The sequence below is a fragment of the Fundulus heteroclitus genome, chromosome 21, assembly GCF_011125445.2.
Source record: "Fundulus heteroclitus isolate FHET01 chromosome 21, MU-UCD_Fhet_4.1, whole genome shotgun sequence".
NCBI lineage: Eukaryota > Metazoa > Chordata > Actinopteri > Cyprinodontiformes > Fundulidae > Fundulus > Fundulus heteroclitus.
Genome location: NC_046381.1, coordinates 28,587,442 through 28,607,391, shown reverse-complemented (window position 1 = coordinate 28,607,391; position 19,950 = coordinate 28,587,442). Strand labels below are relative to the sequence as shown.

The 19,950-nt window shown below is 40.6% G+C and overlaps 1 protein-coding gene and 1 long non-coding RNA gene across 6 annotated transcripts in view; both read right to left on the bottom strand.

Moving 5' to 3' along the window:
• The window catches only part of slc12a7b (solute carrier family 12 member 7b), a 76,178-nt gene that overhangs the window by 52,499 nt on the left and 3,729 nt on the right, over positions 1 to 19,950 (bottom strand). Inside the window, exon 1 of one of the 5 annotated variants that reach the window (XM_012871179.3) lies at positions 754 to 1,112. The exons of the other annotated variants lie outside the window; for them this stretch is intronic. Within the exon in view, the coding sequence (XP_012726633.2) occupies positions 754 to 871 (118 nt within the window). The 5' untranslated portion in view covers positions 872 to 1,112. Of the gene's footprint in view, positions 1 to 753; positions 1,113 to 19,950 lie in introns of those variants that run through there. 5 annotated transcript variants of the gene reach the window in all.
• LOC118556726 lies at positions 9,847 to 11,933 on the bottom strand. Its single transcript, XR_004927311.1, has 3 exons — positions 11,880 to 11,933; positions 10,787 to 10,880; positions 9,847 to 9,921 (listed from the first exon to the last, which is right to left on the bottom strand). It is a non-coding gene; the product is annotated as an uncharacterized LOC118556726 (long non-coding RNA).

The window sequence follows — 19,950 nt, the reverse complement described above, 5'->3', positions numbered from 1 at the left end:
CCAAACAACCTTTTAGCAAACAGCCAAGTGAATTTAAAGTAAACTGAACCAAATCTATAGATATTACTACCTACAAAAACTAAGTCATATGTTTAAGGTAATGAAATAATTTGCAACTTCTTTCACAAGCTCTAAGTCTTAACAGGTCAGCAAACTTGGTGCCTGACGCCAACAAGTCCCATTCATCTAAACAGTTGTGCTTTTCAAAAAGGTCATTTGGAATAGATGGAACAGATTTGGTTCTCCTGAGGAGCTGGTTGCTAAGTGAGATCAGAAGAAAACACAATCAAAAACAACACAACCCCTAGAGCTGGCAGCTGTGAAGGGAGAACAAATGGAGTAGCAGGGGCGCTCAGGCCAAAGAGGAAACAATGGAGCCGTCCTCATGTCCCACTTCCTTGAGTGGCAGTTGCGTGTGAGGAAAACCCATCATGCAGCAGCTGGACCAAGAACAAGCAGTACCTAAAACGCAGCATTTCTTTCACATTATCCGCCCACATGCAGCCATGAACAGTTTTTCTGAAAAATATAAGCTGTAATTACCCTCAAAATACAGCTAAATTGTCAGCTTGCATTGGACCCTGAAATAAAACTCTGGAACTTTCCGGAAGGACCATCTTATCTAGAGGCTCAACAGATGAATGGGGTCTAAAGAAAATGTAAGAATGTGAGATAATTGGTCTGCACCACATGGATATCTTTATCACTGGTTCTTAAATGCGAGTAACTTAAAAAACAACGATGTGATCTCACCTGTAGGATCTTCTTCCTCTTTCAGCACATTGTCCTCCTCTACATCCTCCTCTTCCTGCCCTTCTTTTGCCTTCCCAGTGCTGTCCTTCACCGGGACCACAGTGAAGTTAGTGGGCATTTTTTGTTTGTCCCACTCCCCGCCTTGTGTCTCCTTCTCCCTCTGAGCTGCTTCTTCTCTTTCTCCTCCTCCTCCGTCCAGCCAACTTCCACTCTGCTCTCCCTTCTTGTTCTCCTGCTCAGCTGCTCGCCTTGCTCTCCAGACCCGATGCCCTCATGAACTTAAACACTCACCGGCAGGCGACGCGTCTCACGCCTGAGTTTTTGTCCCAGTCACTAGAATTCAGCTTTTGCTCCCATGTGAGCCCGACCCCCACCTCAACCGTCCAAATAAGGAAGAGTGGGGGGTGCCCCGCCCAGTGGGGGCAGTCCACACAAACAGACACCCTGGCAGAAAACATGACATGCGTTTGGACTTAATAGCGTGGGAGAACGTATTGGCGGCTTTTTGTGCGCCCCGAGGCTGATTTCCTGCTGCTGGAATGCCGTTGTGTCTCACAGAGAACAGGATCGGCTGCGGTTACAGGGCAGGAGGAAGTCTGGAGCTGAGCCGTCGAGGAAAACGTTAAAGCGCACACAAAAACAACCATCTTTCCACTTGTCCTGGACAGTGTTATTTGACCCAGCATGTATAGTCACAGGGTTACAGCAGTATCATGAATTATATATCTGGAGTCAGTCACCTATAGCCCCGGCTTGTATCCGTGCACGTTATTAAGCAAAGTTATCAGTGTGTTGCTTCTTGATAAGACCGTTCAGGAAGGGAGATGGGAAACCTGAAATCATTCGTCTTCCTGACAACTAAAATGTTCAAGAGTAACTGATTGATTGCATAAAAGTGATAATTTAACACCGTTTTTATCACTGTTAAAAACTCCACCTCCACTGGCCATTCCTTGGAACAGAACTGCATTAGAGCAAGCAATAAGGTCTCATCAGCTGACTTGTTCATGTCCATGAGTCATTTCCTAAAGATCTGCAGACAGCCGCTGACCATCATTTCCCATACCAAGTGAGCAACACCATTCAGTGACGGGACGTACTGCAAATAGCAGCTTCTCCTTAACGCCACACAATTAACAGTCTTTTCCAATGCTGCAAATGGAAAATTAACTTGCATATCCACAGAGGACGGCCAGCCCCCTAACCCACTGACACCGCAGATCAATACAGCTGAAGGAAGGGAGGGGGGCTGCAGGAAACAGGAAAGGAGGAGGTGCAGCGGGAGGTAAGAGAATAGGCCACCATGGGCAGGGAGGGCCACCAGCTGCCTCGTCTTGTTAAAAATGACAGCTCACTGCTTACTTCTGGGGACCCAATAAGAGGAAGAACGTGTCTCCGGGACAAAGTCAATAAAGTTTTAGGTGTCTTTTAAATGACCTAAAAATGCATAACCTATTAGATATTTACTCATAAACGAGTTGGATATGGACCAAAAGCTGTGCCTGGATTTCCATTCAAATCTTTTAGTTAGAAATTGCTTTTATCATATCTCTAGATTGAGAGGAATAATTTCCAAATCGGACCTGGAGAGGATTATTCATGGTTTTATTTCCTGTCGTTTAGATGATTGTAACTCTCTTTTTATTTGTTTTAACCAGTCAGCAGTGACCTGCCTCCGGTTGGTCCAGAACGCTGCAGCGAGGCTTTTAACAGGAACAAACAGAAAAGCTCGCATCACACCGGTCTGATCCTCTTCACATTGGCTACCTGTCAAATTTAGAATACATTTTAAAATTGTAGTTTTTTTTTAGTACTTTTAGAGCTTTTAAAGGACAGGCCCCCCAGTCCATCACAGACCTTTTAATCCCTTACTCTCCGGCCCTTGGGCCAGAACCTTCTGAATGACCCGTTTAAAACTCGAGGGGAACCTAACGGCAGGCCCCAGACTGTGGAACGCCCCGCCCCCCTCTCTCCATGTGACCAACTCTGTTGAATCCTTTAAAAAGCAGCTGAAGACACTTATTTAAATAAGCGTTCACTTAAATGTACGGATTTTTGATGTTATTCTTGTAAGCTGTTCTTGTCATATTTCTATTTGGTATTTGTTACACTCTGTAAAGCACTTTGTGGTTTTAATCTGTGAAAGGCGCTATATAAATAAAGTTTACTTGCTTACTTATTTATGCAGTACTGACAAATGTTTTTTTTTAGAATAGTTTACTTTCTTACTCCAGTCACTAGGTTTTTAGTCTGCTTTCAAAGCAGCATCTGAACACTCATATGTGGGTGTGGTTGAAATAAGGCACAGGAAACATGCGACTCAAAAGAGCAGAATCATAGCTACACCGCTGCTTGGAGCAGGTTTCATTTCTACCATAACAGGCAACATTTCTATGCACTGCATGGCAGCTAAACAACACCAACTTAGTAACGGCTCAGTAAACGATGAAGTGGCCTAACCGTGTGGGAGTGGTGGCCTGGTTTAGAGCAGCAGCCTGGCGTTCTGGGAAGGCTGCGAGAACCCAGGTGGAACCCAGCAGACTGCTACTATGGCTCGATGAGCCCCAGGTTGTTCCCAGGGAGCTGTTAGCTGCCCACCGCTCCCTAAGGGATGGGTTATATGCAGAAGACACGTTTTGTTGGAACGTACATTTGCAATGACAAAGATTTCTTCTTCTAACTGTCCAGTTGTTTCCCATAAAGAAATGCTTTTCCCAGAACTGAAGGACAATGTCTGGTTTGTGGGAGCCCGTCTACATATCACTCCAGTAGGGCATCTTTCACTCAGCGTGTCCAACTCTTAAAACTCAGAAGATAAACCACAAGAATTACATTTCTAATCGTTTCCACGTTAAACCACAGTAGTGTGCCACGTAAACAGCCCAGTTTGCTCATCATGCCAGAGCTAACCGGCTAAGCGCTAATCTGTCATGCTAACAGAGACGATCTTCAGTGGGACAGCCATCACTACCGTTCCTACAGAGGCATGACTTTTCTTCACTCATTCTGCTACTTTTAAACTATGACAGAGACTTCAGTCCATAACAGGAAGGCTAAACATAAGAGTTATGCTCTCCTGAATAACGGTTGAACACACGTCTATACCTCACTGACTCCTTCCTAGAAGAGTTGAAGCCGTTGTGGCAGCAAAGGTTGGACGAATGGCATCTTTGCATTTAGACTGGGCCATCACAGTTTGCATGTGTGTAAAGGGAAGTGGCCATCTAGCGGTATGACTGTCTAGCCTCGTGAGACCATCCTGATCTCGCGAGCTTTCAAGGTTTCACTCGCAGATCAGTCTGGCTACTCTCCGTTAAAGAAAATTTGGAGCCGTTCACCAAACGAACGTCCAATCGGCGTTGGCTTTGAGGCGGGTTGAGGTGTGACGCAACGAGAAGCGACAGTTCAGTCTAAAGAACATGGCGGCTTCAGCCGATGAAACTAGCGTTAGCGTGGCTATGGAGCAAGTTTTATCGGAATTACAGAGTATTTCTTTGCTGAGCTAACGAGCCTTTACCTGCAGCAGCAAGAGTAGCTTGGCTTGTGGTTGTGTTTTCGTCAACAGAGCGACGACGAAGCATGTTGACGAGTACGTCATATGCTTCGTTGATCTGATTGGTTTATTTGGCCCGTCTATCACCAACATAGGCCAATCAGCTAACCAGTATTTTCGCCCCTTCCCAAAATTACTTCAACGGAAGGTTTCCAGATGGATATGCGGAGCAAATCTATCTGGCGGAGTCAGGTAAATGACTGTCTCCATTAAAATGTTCAAAACTCAGAGTTTAAAAGAAACAGATTCTTGTTCTGTTGATATTTCCCTCATGACTGAAGTGCAAACCTTTATAGATTTGTTTAGTTATTTTTCTATTTATGCTTATTTCCTATTCTAATCTCCCCATATCTGACACTGAAAATAAACAGAATTTCCTGACCTTTTTATTACAAATACAAAAATGTTTTGTCAAGTGGAGGTTCAGCTTTATGCTTATATTTTGTGCTTTAAAGTGATATCTCCAGTTATCTTGAATAAATTATCGTGAAAAATTGTAGCAGACTCAATAACATGGCATTTCAAACTCTAGTTCAAAGCTTGCACGAAAAGTTGTTATCGCCCAAAATAAAAGCAACTCAGCCATGAAGCATTAAGGGGAAGTGTTAATGGAAATGCTGCATGTTGGTTTCATGTGTCCACGATCCATTGTTCCGGCTGACTTCAACACGATTACAATGATGAGCAGGCTCACATCTCCCATCTCAAAATAGATATATCGATCGATTGTATGTGGGAAAGATGAGCCGAGAGCTAACCTGAAAGCAAGATCAGGGTGAAGGACACAGATGAGCTGAGCTCCTTCTTCTCTCATGCACCATCGTGTCCATACATCCTCAGCAGATAAACCCATCTAGCTACAGTCTTACTAATCTACACTTTTTTATATCTTCTAAACTTGCCAATTCAATTTCACTACTTCTTTTCTGTGGCATTTAACAGCTATAGACTGCATTTTCCTTCAAAACTAAAAACAGAAAGAAAGGTATTTTGAGGACAATGCAGGCAGTAGTCCAACAGCCATCCCCTTTAAGCACGTCCAATAACTAAACAGTGCGCCCTAGTGGATGCAAAGGGTACTGCAGAGTAGTGCAGAGAAGCAATAAACACTACTGACTGCAAATATTTGTCTGCCATTTTCAACAAAAATAAACGCGCCTTGTTTTTATTTGACCACAAGCTGTTAGTTCAAGACTAGTCATGGCACAATGTTGCCCCCTTCTGACCACATGTGTAATTACCTGTGTTGAACATAAACTCCGCAAGAAAAAGGATTTCTCCAAACATCTGTTACATCTGCAATACCAGCCACAGCAGTGTTGACATGTACTCTGGAGTTGAAGGTAAGTAAACAACTATTTTCCAGAAACCACACCCCGTCATATTTTCCTGTCCTACTACTAAAGGGAGACCAGGCCGTCTAAGTGGCTTTATGAAACATTTCCATGACAGACATGTAGTTGTCTGTATGGAAAGGAGACTGAGCGTTGCATTCCAAAGATGCTGGTGGAAAAAAAAAGTAGTCCCAACTAGGCTTGAGCAGTTCAACTTATAAAATGTGTTTCATAAGACATAATGGGGGTTGGGGTTGGGCAACCTCTGCCTTGGCTAAAGAGTCACGCAGTCGTAGAAAGCTGCATGTGCGCCATCACACAACAGTGCACACCATTAAACACTGGGAATAGAGGATGTTACACAGCATGCTTTGACAAGCCCTCAGCTCAGGTTATGTAACCATCTAGAGCAGCGGTTCCCAAACTTTTCTAGCAACGCATCTCCTTTTGTGTCCCAACCGGGTTGATGCACCCCCAATCTTCAAACAATTTTAAAAAGTGCAACAAGCTTTTTTATAGCCATATTAAAAGGCGCCATGTTTAATCATGCTCAAATGACCAGAACACACAAGACAAAAAGGAAAGAAAATTGAAGTCGCATTTACAATAACAACCATGATAACCAAGATTATGGAAATAAAATTAAAACAGAATTTGAATTAAACTGCACTAAAGTTGCACACAACAGGATCCTGAGGATTTTCAGGTGCATCGGTGACTTAGCGTGGCGCGAGACAAAGAAAGAGACGCTTAGATCGGTCACACCTCCACAACCTGAAACGTCTCTGAAGCAGAAACCATCCAGGTGGATTCACGGGCTAAACTCTGATGATCTACCTCTGTGTGTTCTCACTTTATGTACCGGCTTCTAAATCTCAGTCTGACTCACAATTTACGACACAAAATAGAAACATAGAGAACAGTTTGGTAGAGCAGCACAGAGTAACAATAACAGAGCGCTCCATAAAGATGTTAATAAATCAGAGAAATAAAAACTTTCACAGCGGTTACATCCAGCAGGTAAACACGCGCATGACTATGGAGGACCAATCCTGCCATAATTAAAAATACACACAGAAATAAATGAAGGACTTAATAATATAAAATGGCTTAAGAAAAGTGTCTAATAATATTAATTTGTGTGCCATTTAATGTGACAAAATAATAAAAATAAGATATTTCTTCAACAATTCATCAATTATTCATCAAAAAATATATATTTTAACTTACACTTTTATTTTTACTTTTCTTCTTGCTTTTATGCTGACTTATTTTTAACCCTTGTATTTCTGAAACAATCATTTATTTCTGCCTCTAACATTTCTAGCTGTTTTTTTACCCAAAGGATTTACACCTGCCCTTTTATTTCCTTTTCCCCTTTTTCCACTTCGTGTATTTCTACTTCTTGTTTTTAAAGCAACATTTCTAAAGCATGTTTTTCCTCCACCATAAATATTTCTTTCTAATTTATTTTAAACTTATATTTCTGAAACATATATTTATTTCTGCCTCTAACATTTCTAGCTGTTTTTTTACCCAAAGGATTTACACCTGCCCTTTTATTTCCTTTTCCCCTTTTTCCACTTCGTGTATTTCTACTTCTTGTATTTAAAGCAACATTTTTAAAGCATGTTTTTACTCCACCATAAATATTTCTATTTTATTTTAAACTTATATTTCTGAAACATATATTTCTGCCTCTAACTTTTCTAGCTGTTTTTTTACCCAAAGGATTTACGCCTGCCCTTTTATTTCCTTTTCCCCTTTTTCCACTTTGTGTATTTCTACTTCTTGTTTTTAAAGCAACATTTCTAAAGCATGTTTTTCCTCCACCATAAATATTTCTTTCTAATTTATTTTAAACTTATATTTCTGAAACAATCATTTATTTCTGCCTCTAACTTTTCTAACTGTTTTTTTACCAACCCAATTTTTGCCTGCCCTTTTTATTTCCTTCTCCCTTTTTTCCCACTTCTTGTATTTCTACTTGGTGTTTTTTTACTTCCTCTTTTTCCACTTTGTTTATTTCTACTTTGCGTTTTACTTCCTCTTTTTCCACTTTGTGTATTTCTACTTCGTGTTTTTTTACTTCTTCTTTTTCCACTTCGTGTATTTCCACTTCATGTATTTCTACTTGGTGTTTTTTTACCTCCTCTTTTTCCACTTCGTGTATTTCTGCTTCGTGTTTTATTACTTCCTCTTTTTCCACTTGGTCTGACTGCAGCTGTTAATGTTAATACGATGGCAGGGAGGGAGGGGGGAGAGGGGGGCGGTGTCACCGGCAAAGCTTCACAACTATTGGCTAAGGCCTGCCTCCCCGGAAACGAGCCTGCATCAGCTGGCCGCTTTCCCAGAATGCACCGCGGCCGCAGCTTGCTTATGGACAGCGCTAACAGAGATCACAGTGGTAAGTTAAAAATTACCTTTTCTGCTGCTGTTGTTCTTTAAAAGTACGTTTGAGGCGACAACATTATACTTTTAAGCTTCCCTATATGGCCTGTTTACAGAGTTAGTGGGTAATTAAAAAAGAACAAGTCCGACATGAGTGGACCACAGTGATCTGCAGATTCATTCGGGAGCGTCAGAAAGCTATGGTGCGTTCAGGAGCATGGGACGTTTCATATTTACAAGGAAAGAGGCATAAAACGGAACAGAACTTCACTCGTACAATATTGTGTCTATCCAGAAACAGTGTGGGCTTTCTTACAATACTGAATGCTCTATAATTGTATTTCTGTTATTTTTTGATTATGCACACCTGCTAGCTTTTTATTCTGAAACTTCTAATGTCCCATGCTCCTGAATGCACCATAGCTTTCTGAATGCGCTGTGCTGTGTAGATAGATTCACGTCTGATCTTCCGCTTAAGACAAAGCTTTGCAGTTTCAAAACTCATGTCGGCTCTCACGGTTTACTGTTGTGTGAATGACAAGAGACCACAACAAATAAATCAGCCATTCCTCTAGGGAACGCAAAAGTATTCTGAGGTAACGCAAAAAAATATATATTTTCCCCATGTCCCCTAAAGGGCTCTGTATACACTTCCCTCGGCCTTGTCGTGTGTCAAGTGCTGCTGGTTCTGATGCCGTTTTTTGTTGTTTTAATTCGGCAAAACGTTCATTTGTTTTGTGTTTATCTCACTGACTTGTGTTGCTTTGCTAGCCCAACTGTGCCAACTGGTAGTCATTTTAAGATTAACATGCCTATTTCCTACTTTTATCTTAAAAAAAAAACATTGAGGATGGTATTGAACAAGTGATAAGTTTGAAATTGTGACCATTTCTCTATAACTCATGGGAAAATGAAAACACAATTTTAACATAACATTGCAGGGTTAGAGTACTTTGTTGTACCTACTGACCACAGCATTGATCATTAAGATAGGAAAAGTCATTTCTGTCTGCCCACTTTTACAGTGATTAATCTATAAATTATGTGCAGTTAGTTCAGTTCATTCTCTTAGTGAAATGGCAAAATTAATCAATACATCTTACAATGAGAATCTGTACATTATAAAAACACCAGAGAAGAGAAGCCATTTGTTACATTTGCTATATTTGACTAGTTTTACAGGACTATACATTTTACTTTTTCTTGCTTGAGAACTATATTAGTTTACATGTTAACCAGGTATAGTTTTATGATATGAAAAGGTGAGAAATTAAAAACCAATTATGGTAACATTTGGCATTTTTTATTTACAGGAAGAAACACCAACAAAACATGTGAGGATAAGGAGAGTGCTGGTGACCCTCTTCTGGCTGGCGGCGGTGCATCCTATAGGGAAACAGCCGACATCTTTGTGATGCCCTTGTGTGCCAGGTGGTGCACAGAGTCATGAACTCCCTGATGGGGATCATTAAAAAAAAACTTTTCTTCCCAAAAAGACCAGATTTGGAGGAAGTGGGTGCTGGTTTTGCCCGCCTTGCTGGGATCGAGGCGCTCAAAGGAGCAGTCGGTGCCATTGGTGGGTGACGTGCGAATTGTTCCACCTGCAGAGCCACAAAAGAAATGTTATTTAAACAGAATATTCCCTTCAATCATCCTGCAGGGTGTGTGCGACGCACGGGGAAAGATTTTGAATGTTTACATCGACAATGTAGGCTTTGTCCATCACTCACTGGTACTGTGGCGCTCTCCGTTGTATAAAAATGCTTTATACCCACCTGAGGGATTTTTTTCCTACACTGCAATGGTGTGTTTCCATGCCTCCTGGACCCAATCACCTCCCTGACGCTCTATCGCCCGCCAGTTGCCATTAAGATCTCTTACCTTCTTGTCCTTAAATAGAGCCAACAATGACACAAAATTGATACATAGATTATATTAATTGGATAGAACATTAAGACATATCAGCATATTACCTAAATTACAAGTTATTTTATATTTGGTACAGTCCAAGTGGAGGCACGCCACTACAGGCACCACGCCAAGGCAAGAAACATCATTGAGCGTGCCTTTGGTGCTATAAAGACGTGGTGGCGTTCCATTTTCTTTAGGGCGCTGGAGGTCCGCCCGACATTTGCCCCAAAAGTAATCGCCGCCTGCTGCATCCTTCACAATATTAGTATAGAGGCAGGGGACCAGCTTGACGTGGAGGAGGAGGAGGTTGCATGTTTAAGTGAACAAGCCTACATGTGACCTAACCTAGATCAGTTGTAGTTATGTACACATGCTGCTTAGTTTAATTTTTTTTCCACTACCTGTAAAACAAATTAAATCAGTAAATTAATTTCCATTCCTGTTATTTATTAAATAGTATGTTTGTGGGTGTTCTCTTTGTCCATAGTGTTTATAAAACTTAATTATTTGTTTTAAATCATATGTTAATTGTTTTGAACATGTTACATCTTGACTCTGTTCCAAAGTAAAATCATTTGTATAAAATAAATGTCTTTTTTTACACTGTTAGAATTGTTTTCTTTCCCCTATCAATTCTTTGTGTCCTTGCTCAAAAGAAACTCACTTAGATAAGAAAAACATTTATAGATTTTATTTAAAACTTGTCAAGTTTTTCTAAAAGGGACATTTATTGGCCCTTTTGGCAGCCAAAATCTCACAAAATCACTAGTTGAATAGAAAACAAGTTTAGTGTCACAAGAGCTGAACATAAACATTTAGGCAGACATAAATAAAAGTTACTTACTGCCATTCGGTTTTGGAGGAGTTCCTCCTGCCTGTAAATAGGCCCTCATTGGGAATACGCCAGTTGATGAGGGCCTGGGTTCCTTCTGTGGTCCCTGTTTAAAATATAAATGTCAATTATGTAATACTTCATAATAAAAGATGAACAGACAACAGAACCCACGTTAAACCTAAAAGCTAGGCAATATTACGACTGCTTCTGCTATGTGTAACTAACATGACACTCGCAGACCGAACATATTTTGTAACCTATATAATAGCTGATAACTAACTGCTTCTGCTTATGCGTTTTGTCCTGAATGCTGCTGTAGTTTATAATTTATTCCAGCAAGTATTGAGTTAATAAAGCAACACAAGTCAGTGAGATAAACACAAAACAAATGAACGTTTTGCCGAATTAAAACAACAAAAAACGGCATCAGAACCAGCAGCACTTGACACACGACAAGGCCGAGGGAAGTGTATACAGAGCCCTTTAGGGGACATGGGGAAAATATATATTTTTTTGCGTTACCTCAGAATACTTTTGCGTTCCCTAGAGGAATGGCTGATTTATTTGTTGTGGTCTCTTGTCATTCACACAACAGTAAACCGTGAGAGCCGACATGAGTTTTGAAACTGCAAAGCTTTGTCTTAAGCGGAAGATCAGACGTGAATCTATCTACACAGCACAGCGCATTCAGAAAGCTATGGTGCATTCAGGAGCATGGGACATTAGAAGTTTCAGAATAAAAAGCTAGCAGGTGTGCATAATCAAAAAATAACAGAAATACAATTATAGAGCATTCAGTATTGTAAGAAAGCCCACACTGTTTCTGGATAGACACAATATTGTACGAGTGAAGTTCTGTTCCGTTTTATGCCTCTTTCCTTGTAAATATGAAACGTCCCATGCTCCTGAACGCACCATAGCTTTCTGACACTCCCGAATGAATCTGCAGATCACTGTGGTCCACTCATGTCGGACTTGTTCTTTTTTAATTACCCACTAACTCTGTAAACAGGCCATATAGGGAAGCTTAAAAGTATAATGTTGTCGCCTCAAACGTACTTTTAAAGAACAACAGCAGCAGAAAAGGTAATTTTTAACTTACCACTGTGATCTCTGTTAGCGCTGTCCATAAGCAAGCTGCGGCCGCGGTGCATTCTGGGAAAGCGGCCAGCTGATGCAGGCTCGTTTCCGGGGAGGCAGGCCTTAGCCAATAGTTGTGAAGCTTTGCCGGTGACACCGCCCCCCTCTCCCCCCTCCCTCCCTGCCATCGTATTAACATTAACAGCTGCAGTCAGACCAAGTGGAAAAAGAGGAAGTAATAAAACACGAAGCAGAAATACACGAAGTGGAAAAAGAGGAGGTAAAAAAACACCAAGTAGAAATACATGAAGTGGAAATACACGAAGTGGAAAAAGAAGAAGTAAAAAAACACGAAGTAGAAATACACAAAGTGGAAAAAGAGGAAGTAAAACGCAAAGTAGAAATAAACAAAGTGGAAAAAGAGGAAGTAAAAAAACACCAAGTAGAAATACAAGAAGTGGGAAAAAAGGGAGAAGGAAATAAAAAGGGCAGGCAAAAATTGGGTTGGTAAAAAAACAGTTAGAAAAGTTAGAGGCAGAAATAAATGATTGTTTCAGAAATATAAGTTTAAAATAAATTAGAAAGAAATATTTATGGTGGAGGAAAAACATGCTTTAGAAATGTTGCTTTAAAAACAAGAAGTAGAAATACACAAAGTGGAAAAAGGGGAAAAGGAAATAAAAGGGCAGGCGTAAATCCTTTGGGTAAAAAAAACAGCTAGAAAAGTTAGAGGCAGAAATAAATATATGTTTCAGAAATATAAGTTTAAAATAAAATAGAAAGAAATATTTATGGTGGAGTAAAAACATGCTTTAAAAATGTTGCTTTAAATACAAGAAGTAGAAATACACGAAGTGGAAAAAGGGGAAAAGGAAATAAAAGGGCAGGTGTAAATCCTTTGGGTAAAAAAACAGCTAGAAATGTTAGAGGCAGAAATAAATATATGTTTCAGAAATATAAGTTTAAAATAAATTAGAAAGAAATATTTATGGTGGAGGAAAAACATGCTTTAGAAATGTTGCTTTAAAAACAAGAAGTAGAAATACACGAAGTGGAAAAAGGGGAAAAGGAAATAAAAGGGCAGGTGTAAATCCTTTGGGTAAAAAAACAGCTAGAAATGTTAGAGGCAGAAATAAATGATTGTTTCAGAAATACAAGGGTTAAAAATAAGTCAGCATAAAAGCAAGAAGAAAAGTAAAAATAAAAGTGTAAGTTAAAATATATATTTTTTGATGAATAATTGATGAATTGTTGAAGAAATATCTTATTTTTATTATTTTGTCACATTAAATGGCACACAAATTAATATTATTAGACACTTTTCTTAAGCCATTTTATATTATTAAGTCCTTCATTTATTTCTGTGTGTATTTTTAATTATGGCAGGATTGGTCCTCCATACATGACAACACAGCTCAGCTCCCCGCTGCCCCACCCCCCACCGCCGGTTTCCCTGTTTCTGTCTGAATACGCGCTAAAACTGCATCTTTAAAATGAGCTGCACGTGTCTGAATCACAGTGAAAAGTATTACAGCTCTGTGCGTGAGGCAAAGGCAAGGCAAATTTATTTGTATAACACATTTCAGTACAGAGACAATGCAAACTGCTTTACATGATTAAAATATAGGAAAATAAAACCGAATAAAAGCAAGTAGGAATAAAATGGAGAAACAAAATAGACACGGGAGAATATAAACTGTTTGTAGGTGCTGCACTGTCATTCAATTTAACCTCGTAAATAAAACTTTCAGCCCAAATTCACTTTTCCCTCTACTGACGTAAACAAAATGAAGTGAGGAGAGAGGAGGAGACATTTTCTGATTACTGCTGGTTTTCTTCTCCAGGCTCCGTTGCTATTCTCTCGTCTGTTGCCTCTGATTCCTGATTCTCTCTTGGTTCCTCTCCTCCTTCATCACTAACTTTGACCTTAGATGTCTCACCTACCTGACAGTTTCTCTGGTTTCAGCCAATTTCAGATTTGCCAGAATGATTGAAGTAGAGACCACAGGCTAGGTACGCATATACAGCACAATGCGTAGAAGAAGAAAACTTCTATTCATCTTACAATGAAGCGTAGAAGACTTCCTCCAAATAAATAATGTTTCGTTTGAATACATTATTGAAAAAACAGTCAGCCACCATTCCATTATTCAGCTCGCGCACCCCACACTTTGGGAATCCCTGATCTAGAGGATCGATCTGCCTGGTCTGACTTCAGACGGTCAGCTGAAAACTTTTACCACTGAGGATGCTTTCATTTCTCATCAGAATCTAATCCAAGACAAAATACAGCCTTTAAGTAAACTGATTAGTGTTTGAATTATATACATAAAAAAAACTATGATTTGTTTTCATATGTATCATGTACCAGTGACTGGATTACAATAAACATGAGTCACTTCCATTAACAATGTCATTACTCAGTGCTGCCAAAATGCATTCACTTTATAACTATTCTTCACTTTCTAAAGTCATATCAGATTTAACATTTTGCTGTCCTGACCATTCATTCTAACGTTGTAGCCCACAGCATCATTTACTGCGTTAGTAAAGACTACACAGTCACAGTGTCTATAAACAAATATAGAGAAGGTTGTATCAACAGGGTCGCACAAATATAGTTAAGCGGTAGTTTTTTTGTGCAGAGCATTGGTATTTTAGAGTTTCCACCACTCAGATGGGTCTGCAGACTGACACATTGTTATTTTTAGAGTCGTTTTGTCCATTTTGCTCTAGCTATGACCATTTAATGCTGTATACATCATTGCATATTAGGGCAACTTGTAATTTTATACTACTGGTTAACATGACAATATTAATTATAATTAACTTAAATGTAACTGACTATTCTGGCCTCTGGAAATCTATCAAATAGAAAATAAAAAAAAACAATTTATATTACTGGCATGCCTTTTTCGGGCCAATTCTTCAGTCGTGCGAGAATTTTTTGGATCGGGGTTTCAGCTTGATCGTTTGTCTTGCGTCGTGTAGTATGGGGGGGGGGGGGTATCAAGGGGCGATTCGCCTCTCACAACCACCTCCTGATCAGGAATTGGACGATCGGATGAAAATCAAACATGTTTGAAATTCAATAGGCCCTTGTGAGGTGATCGTGAGCGCATCCTGCTGTTGAAATGGAGTTACAAGCGTCTACGAGCTGATTTCACCCAACCTTGCACACTGCCCATGTGCAAACAAGGAAATTCTTCTTTAACTTCTCAGACGAAAACATGGCGGCAGTACGTGGGACATGGAGTCCAACTACAGGGGAGCAACTCGTAGAATTGCCAAGGCAGTCCGTTTCTTTCTAGTGAGCCTCATGTTTAAGGTTTTTCTTTTTCTACTGTTTACATTTTGCTTCCGAATAGACAAGTCTGACACATGCCATCTCTTCTAGGTGTGGTTTTTGGTCGTACAGTGTCAGCAGTCAGGTCGCATCAGAGCGTCGGGCCGTACAGTGTAAGAACAGCAGATATCATGAGCTGTGAACTTTTAAACCCTGCGGTTTAGTCGTACAGTTTGACATGTAACTTATATGAGTACAACAATTGAAAATATCGTACAGTGTATGCCCGGCTTAAAGCTGATACCGAAACTGATTACAGTAATTTTCAGACTATACGGTGCACTTAAAAGCCTAAAATCTTCTCAAAAAATGTATGGTGCGCATTATATATTATATGATTATCATTGTGCTTACTGACCGATTTTATGTGATACAATGCGATCAAATATCTATTAAAATGTGTAAGTACGACTTTGGTAAACAACGAAGCTGCTCCGCTCTATTGATATTCGGAGTAGGGCTGGACGATATAAGTAAAGAAAAAGAATATCGATAAAATAGTAATCATATTGATCAAAATCGATAATTATCAACAAATTCAAAACATATATTTTAAGTGCAACCCTGACCATTATATGCTGTTGCTTAGCAACCTATTATTACATCTAAGTTTACATCTGAATCAGCTCTACAGAGAAGAGTTCTACTGAATCCTAGACATAGTGGATCCACGTAAACTGAGGTTTATTCAATCAGGCATTCAAACAAAAGAACTGGAAAACTCTTCTCTGACACTCATTAGAAATGTTCCACCAGGCTACAATCCCTTCAGGATGATTATTTAATACCGAGTAGTTTTAGTTGAAGAATGGATCTTTTTTAATTCTGCATTTGTGGTTCAAATAACTTTTTTTTTTAAAGATTCTGCCTTTGTCTTGGCCTCGGAAGAGCCGGTCTTGACTAAATAACTGGTTTACAGATTAGAAACGATATTGGGAATATTAAAAAAAAGTAACTGTCTGTAATATTTAATTCATTTTTGTCATTAACATGGTAAATATCAGACATACCAGCAATATTAATATCGGATAATGATATTGGCTTAAATTTTCAAATCGGTGCATCCCAGACATCAGTGAAGAAACTGGTTGGGGTGTTTGTGTATTGCATGCGATGGATTGAAGATATTTTTATCCCATAGCTGCAAAAGGAGATTACATTATGTGTTACACAGAGCACACTCTTTCTGCAGTTCGTAAGGACTCAAAGAAGTTCAATTAAATATTTTCATTGTTAAGCTACAGCTGACGAGAATCCAAATGCATATATGTAATTTACACAGAATCAGCAATTTATCAACTCATGCTCCTACACAGCCCAGTTGTCCTGCTGCTCCTTGCACTCAATATGATTATAATTTTCACTGCATGTCTCAAAAGCAACAAGGGCACGTCAACGTAATCCTTTCTTTAAGCACTGCAATAGCAGGGGCCATTGTAAGCCGCTGGAAGCAGCCCATCTGGCCCACAAAGTATGAAATGATTTCTAAATGACATGAAATCCAGCTGAGGAGTCAGGCCTACGGGAATTAGTAGACAAGTGTTCCCATGATGCGGCTCCTTCACCCCAGCCCTTTGCTCAAGCACTGTGTGAAGGTCCTTAGAGATTCAGTGATTATAGGTGTCTCAGCCGCAGCAGCTACTTCATTTCAATGTAAGCTCTAAATCTTCAATATAAGCCTCACAGCAGGCAGACACTTTGTAGAGTGAGCAAAATGCCACTGACAGATCCCCCCCGCTCTGGTTTTAGTTACGTTACGACAAAACGCGACACCTTTAGCTGACCCGGTGGATGCAGAAGCTGATTTACGTTTTAATGGCTGTTTTATCGTTCATAAACCTGAATGCAGTCTCAGTCATCCCCAGCATCTAATGCAGACAGCCCACATCCTTAGATCGCTCCACGTGGTTTATAGTGATCTACTGACAGCTTCTGGTTGTACCACATGTATGTAACCCAGGGGGCAGCAAGATGCAACACAGGAGCATGAATGAGTCACAGAAAACACAAAACATTATCAAGATATTCACATTTTTTAGAGATGTACCTGTATAAGAAAATGTAGTTTTGGTCTTTTTGCCAAAGTTTTATGTTTTTCCTAATATTGGAACACAAAACTAGAAATCAAATGGGGCTTCTTTAAAATAAGTTGTTGTGTTTCAAAAGGTCATGTGACATTTGTGGCTCTAAATGTGTTTTAAAGGTTGCAGAGCCATTAATTCCCATTGTTTATCAGGCTATTTCTATTGCTAGTTAAACTTTTGTTGAGTTATGGAGATGCATTATCATGAAAATGTTGAAATCTCATTCAATTACAGTTAACTGTTCATCATTTTCTCAAGATGTTTCATTACTTCGTATTTTTGCTGGTTGCAACTCTGTTCCTCACTTGGACCATCCGACTCTCACGAGCCCAGATCAAACTTTAATAACGCGGTGACCTCTGGTCAGATGATATTTATTGGAGTCAATAACATTTATTCACAGTTGACATGAACAGAATTTATAGGAAATCTCTTTCCATAATCAATTATCAAAGTGGGAACAAAGTGTCAGATGTAACTTAGCTCCAAAGACAGTAAAACTGCTGAAGTACGGCAGTGTAGAGTCAAACCATGCTAGCCTCGACTCGCCGATGTTATCTGACCGCCAGAACTTTGAAGAGTCAATCCGCCATGAGATTTTGATGAGTTTAAATCAAACTTTGGTCTTTATGTCCAGTTTTGATCATCATCTGACTGTAATGTGTAGCTGCCACCAGGCAGACAGCTCACATTGATCTCACCAAATTGTCCCTCTAGATTAGATTAGATTAGATTCAACTTTGTTGTCATTACACAGGTACAAGGCAACGAAATGCTCTACCTTGTATCGACGTACTGATTGCGTTTTGTGGCCACATATACTGTAGCGGCTTATTTGCTCAAATCTCACGGATAACTTTCTTTAACTCTATGTTACATTTGCTTATGCCTTGGCAGACGCATTCATCCAACCTGACTCACAAATGAGACTATAACGATGCAGCAATTATTTGCAGCAACTTTATATTACACTACATCCTCAATTGTTTTGTTTAAATTCCTGTTTAGGCCACTCGACTCTTGATGATGACCCAGGGCTCTGGCCAGCGCATTTCAGCGTAGCGGCCCGTCTGGAATGATGTAACGGCCAGCACCACACGGATGTTTGAGAGCAACATAAAAAGGGCGGTAAAGCTCTTGAAGGTGCGCCGGCGCCGCTATAAATCTCCTGTGCAACATAAGCTAAATGTAGCTGTTATTAGTCTGATGAACTGTCCTCCTCGTGCTGCGCATCGAAACGAAGCGGTGAAACGACACACCAGCCTAAGAGGTGAACGACCCGGACCCTGCTGGTCCAGGTCGAGGTGGCTGATTAGAAAACTTACTCTCCTCAGGGTGTCTGAGATGCTGAAAGGTGCTTAGAGCTGCTTCTGAAAGTGTAATGGATATTTGTTGTGATCCTGCTGCATAAAAACGAAAACTCTGTGTAAAGACGAAGAACAACAGCTCTCTAGAGGCACGGCGAATATCAATGGGGGCAAACAGAGCTGACACACAAAACTGAAATCAGCGCCATTTTTCATGGGCAAAAAGCCTGCTGGCTGCAAAGCTTTCAAGGTTCAACAACTTTCTATTGTGAATTTGCAGAGCCCTGAGAACCAGGCCCAGACCATGTGTGGCCGTGTGTGTTTGTGTGGGCCGGGCTGCCATATGAGACAAGGCGCACTGACCGGGCTTTGACTGAGCAACAAGTCCCGTTTAGCACAAATCTGTCATCCCCAGACCTCGGGATGCCGGTTCAGAACGAAACCAGGCAATCGTTGCCCTCCACCAGCACCAGAGGTACAGCTGAGCAACAGTTTGCTGCTGTGGACTAAAGTTGTCGATGAGTCACCTCGCCTCTGGAGCCCTGCAGCCCACAGCAGAGGAAGTTCAGCAGGCTGTACTGGGAAGCAGCTTCAGACGGGCAGCTACCAGCTTGTTCCCCGATCGCTGGCTCTGGGCGGCGCGGACGGCCGACGGGTGAAAGCGCTGAATACATTTTCCTAAAATCAACTAATAAAATGTGCTTTCTGATGTGTGCTGCAGCCTAAAACTCCCATCCCCACTGGTCACCGTCAGCTCTGCTTCCCTTCTCATTAAAAAACGCCCGTCTGAGTTTCCGTTCATAATTTCTCCTCTTGAGAAATGTTGGGCTTCTCTCACATTGGTTTTCAGTTTCTCTTCAACGGATAACTGCATTTGCAGCCGTCGAGCAGCAGCTCAGTCACATTAATGAAACTGAGCACTCTTCTCCTGTTCAACCTGCACACCGGGCTCTGGATCAGATTTAACAGCCGCTCTGTGAATCCAGCCATATTTGCCCAGTGGTCGCTGCTAATCTGGACAGGGCTTCATTTCATCCTGTCTGTAGGAGGAAAAGCAACATCTCATTGTCTAATCACCAATGATTGCGTTACTTTCTTCACAACCACTGCTTCCTCCTTTCTATGCAACACTTCATCTCCCAACATTCGTTTTGCAACCACGGCCAGAACAGAACAACGTTCCACGTCTCTGTTTGACTGTGCTGCATGATCCTCTGAAGGCCAAATAAAGTCCCACAAAGGCATAGGGCAACTTTTCCGTTTAGCACACCCCTTCTATCTCAGAAAACCTGCAATATTTGTGCAAACACGGCGACAAAGGCAGGCCTGTTTCCAACGGCGCGCTGGTATGGCAGA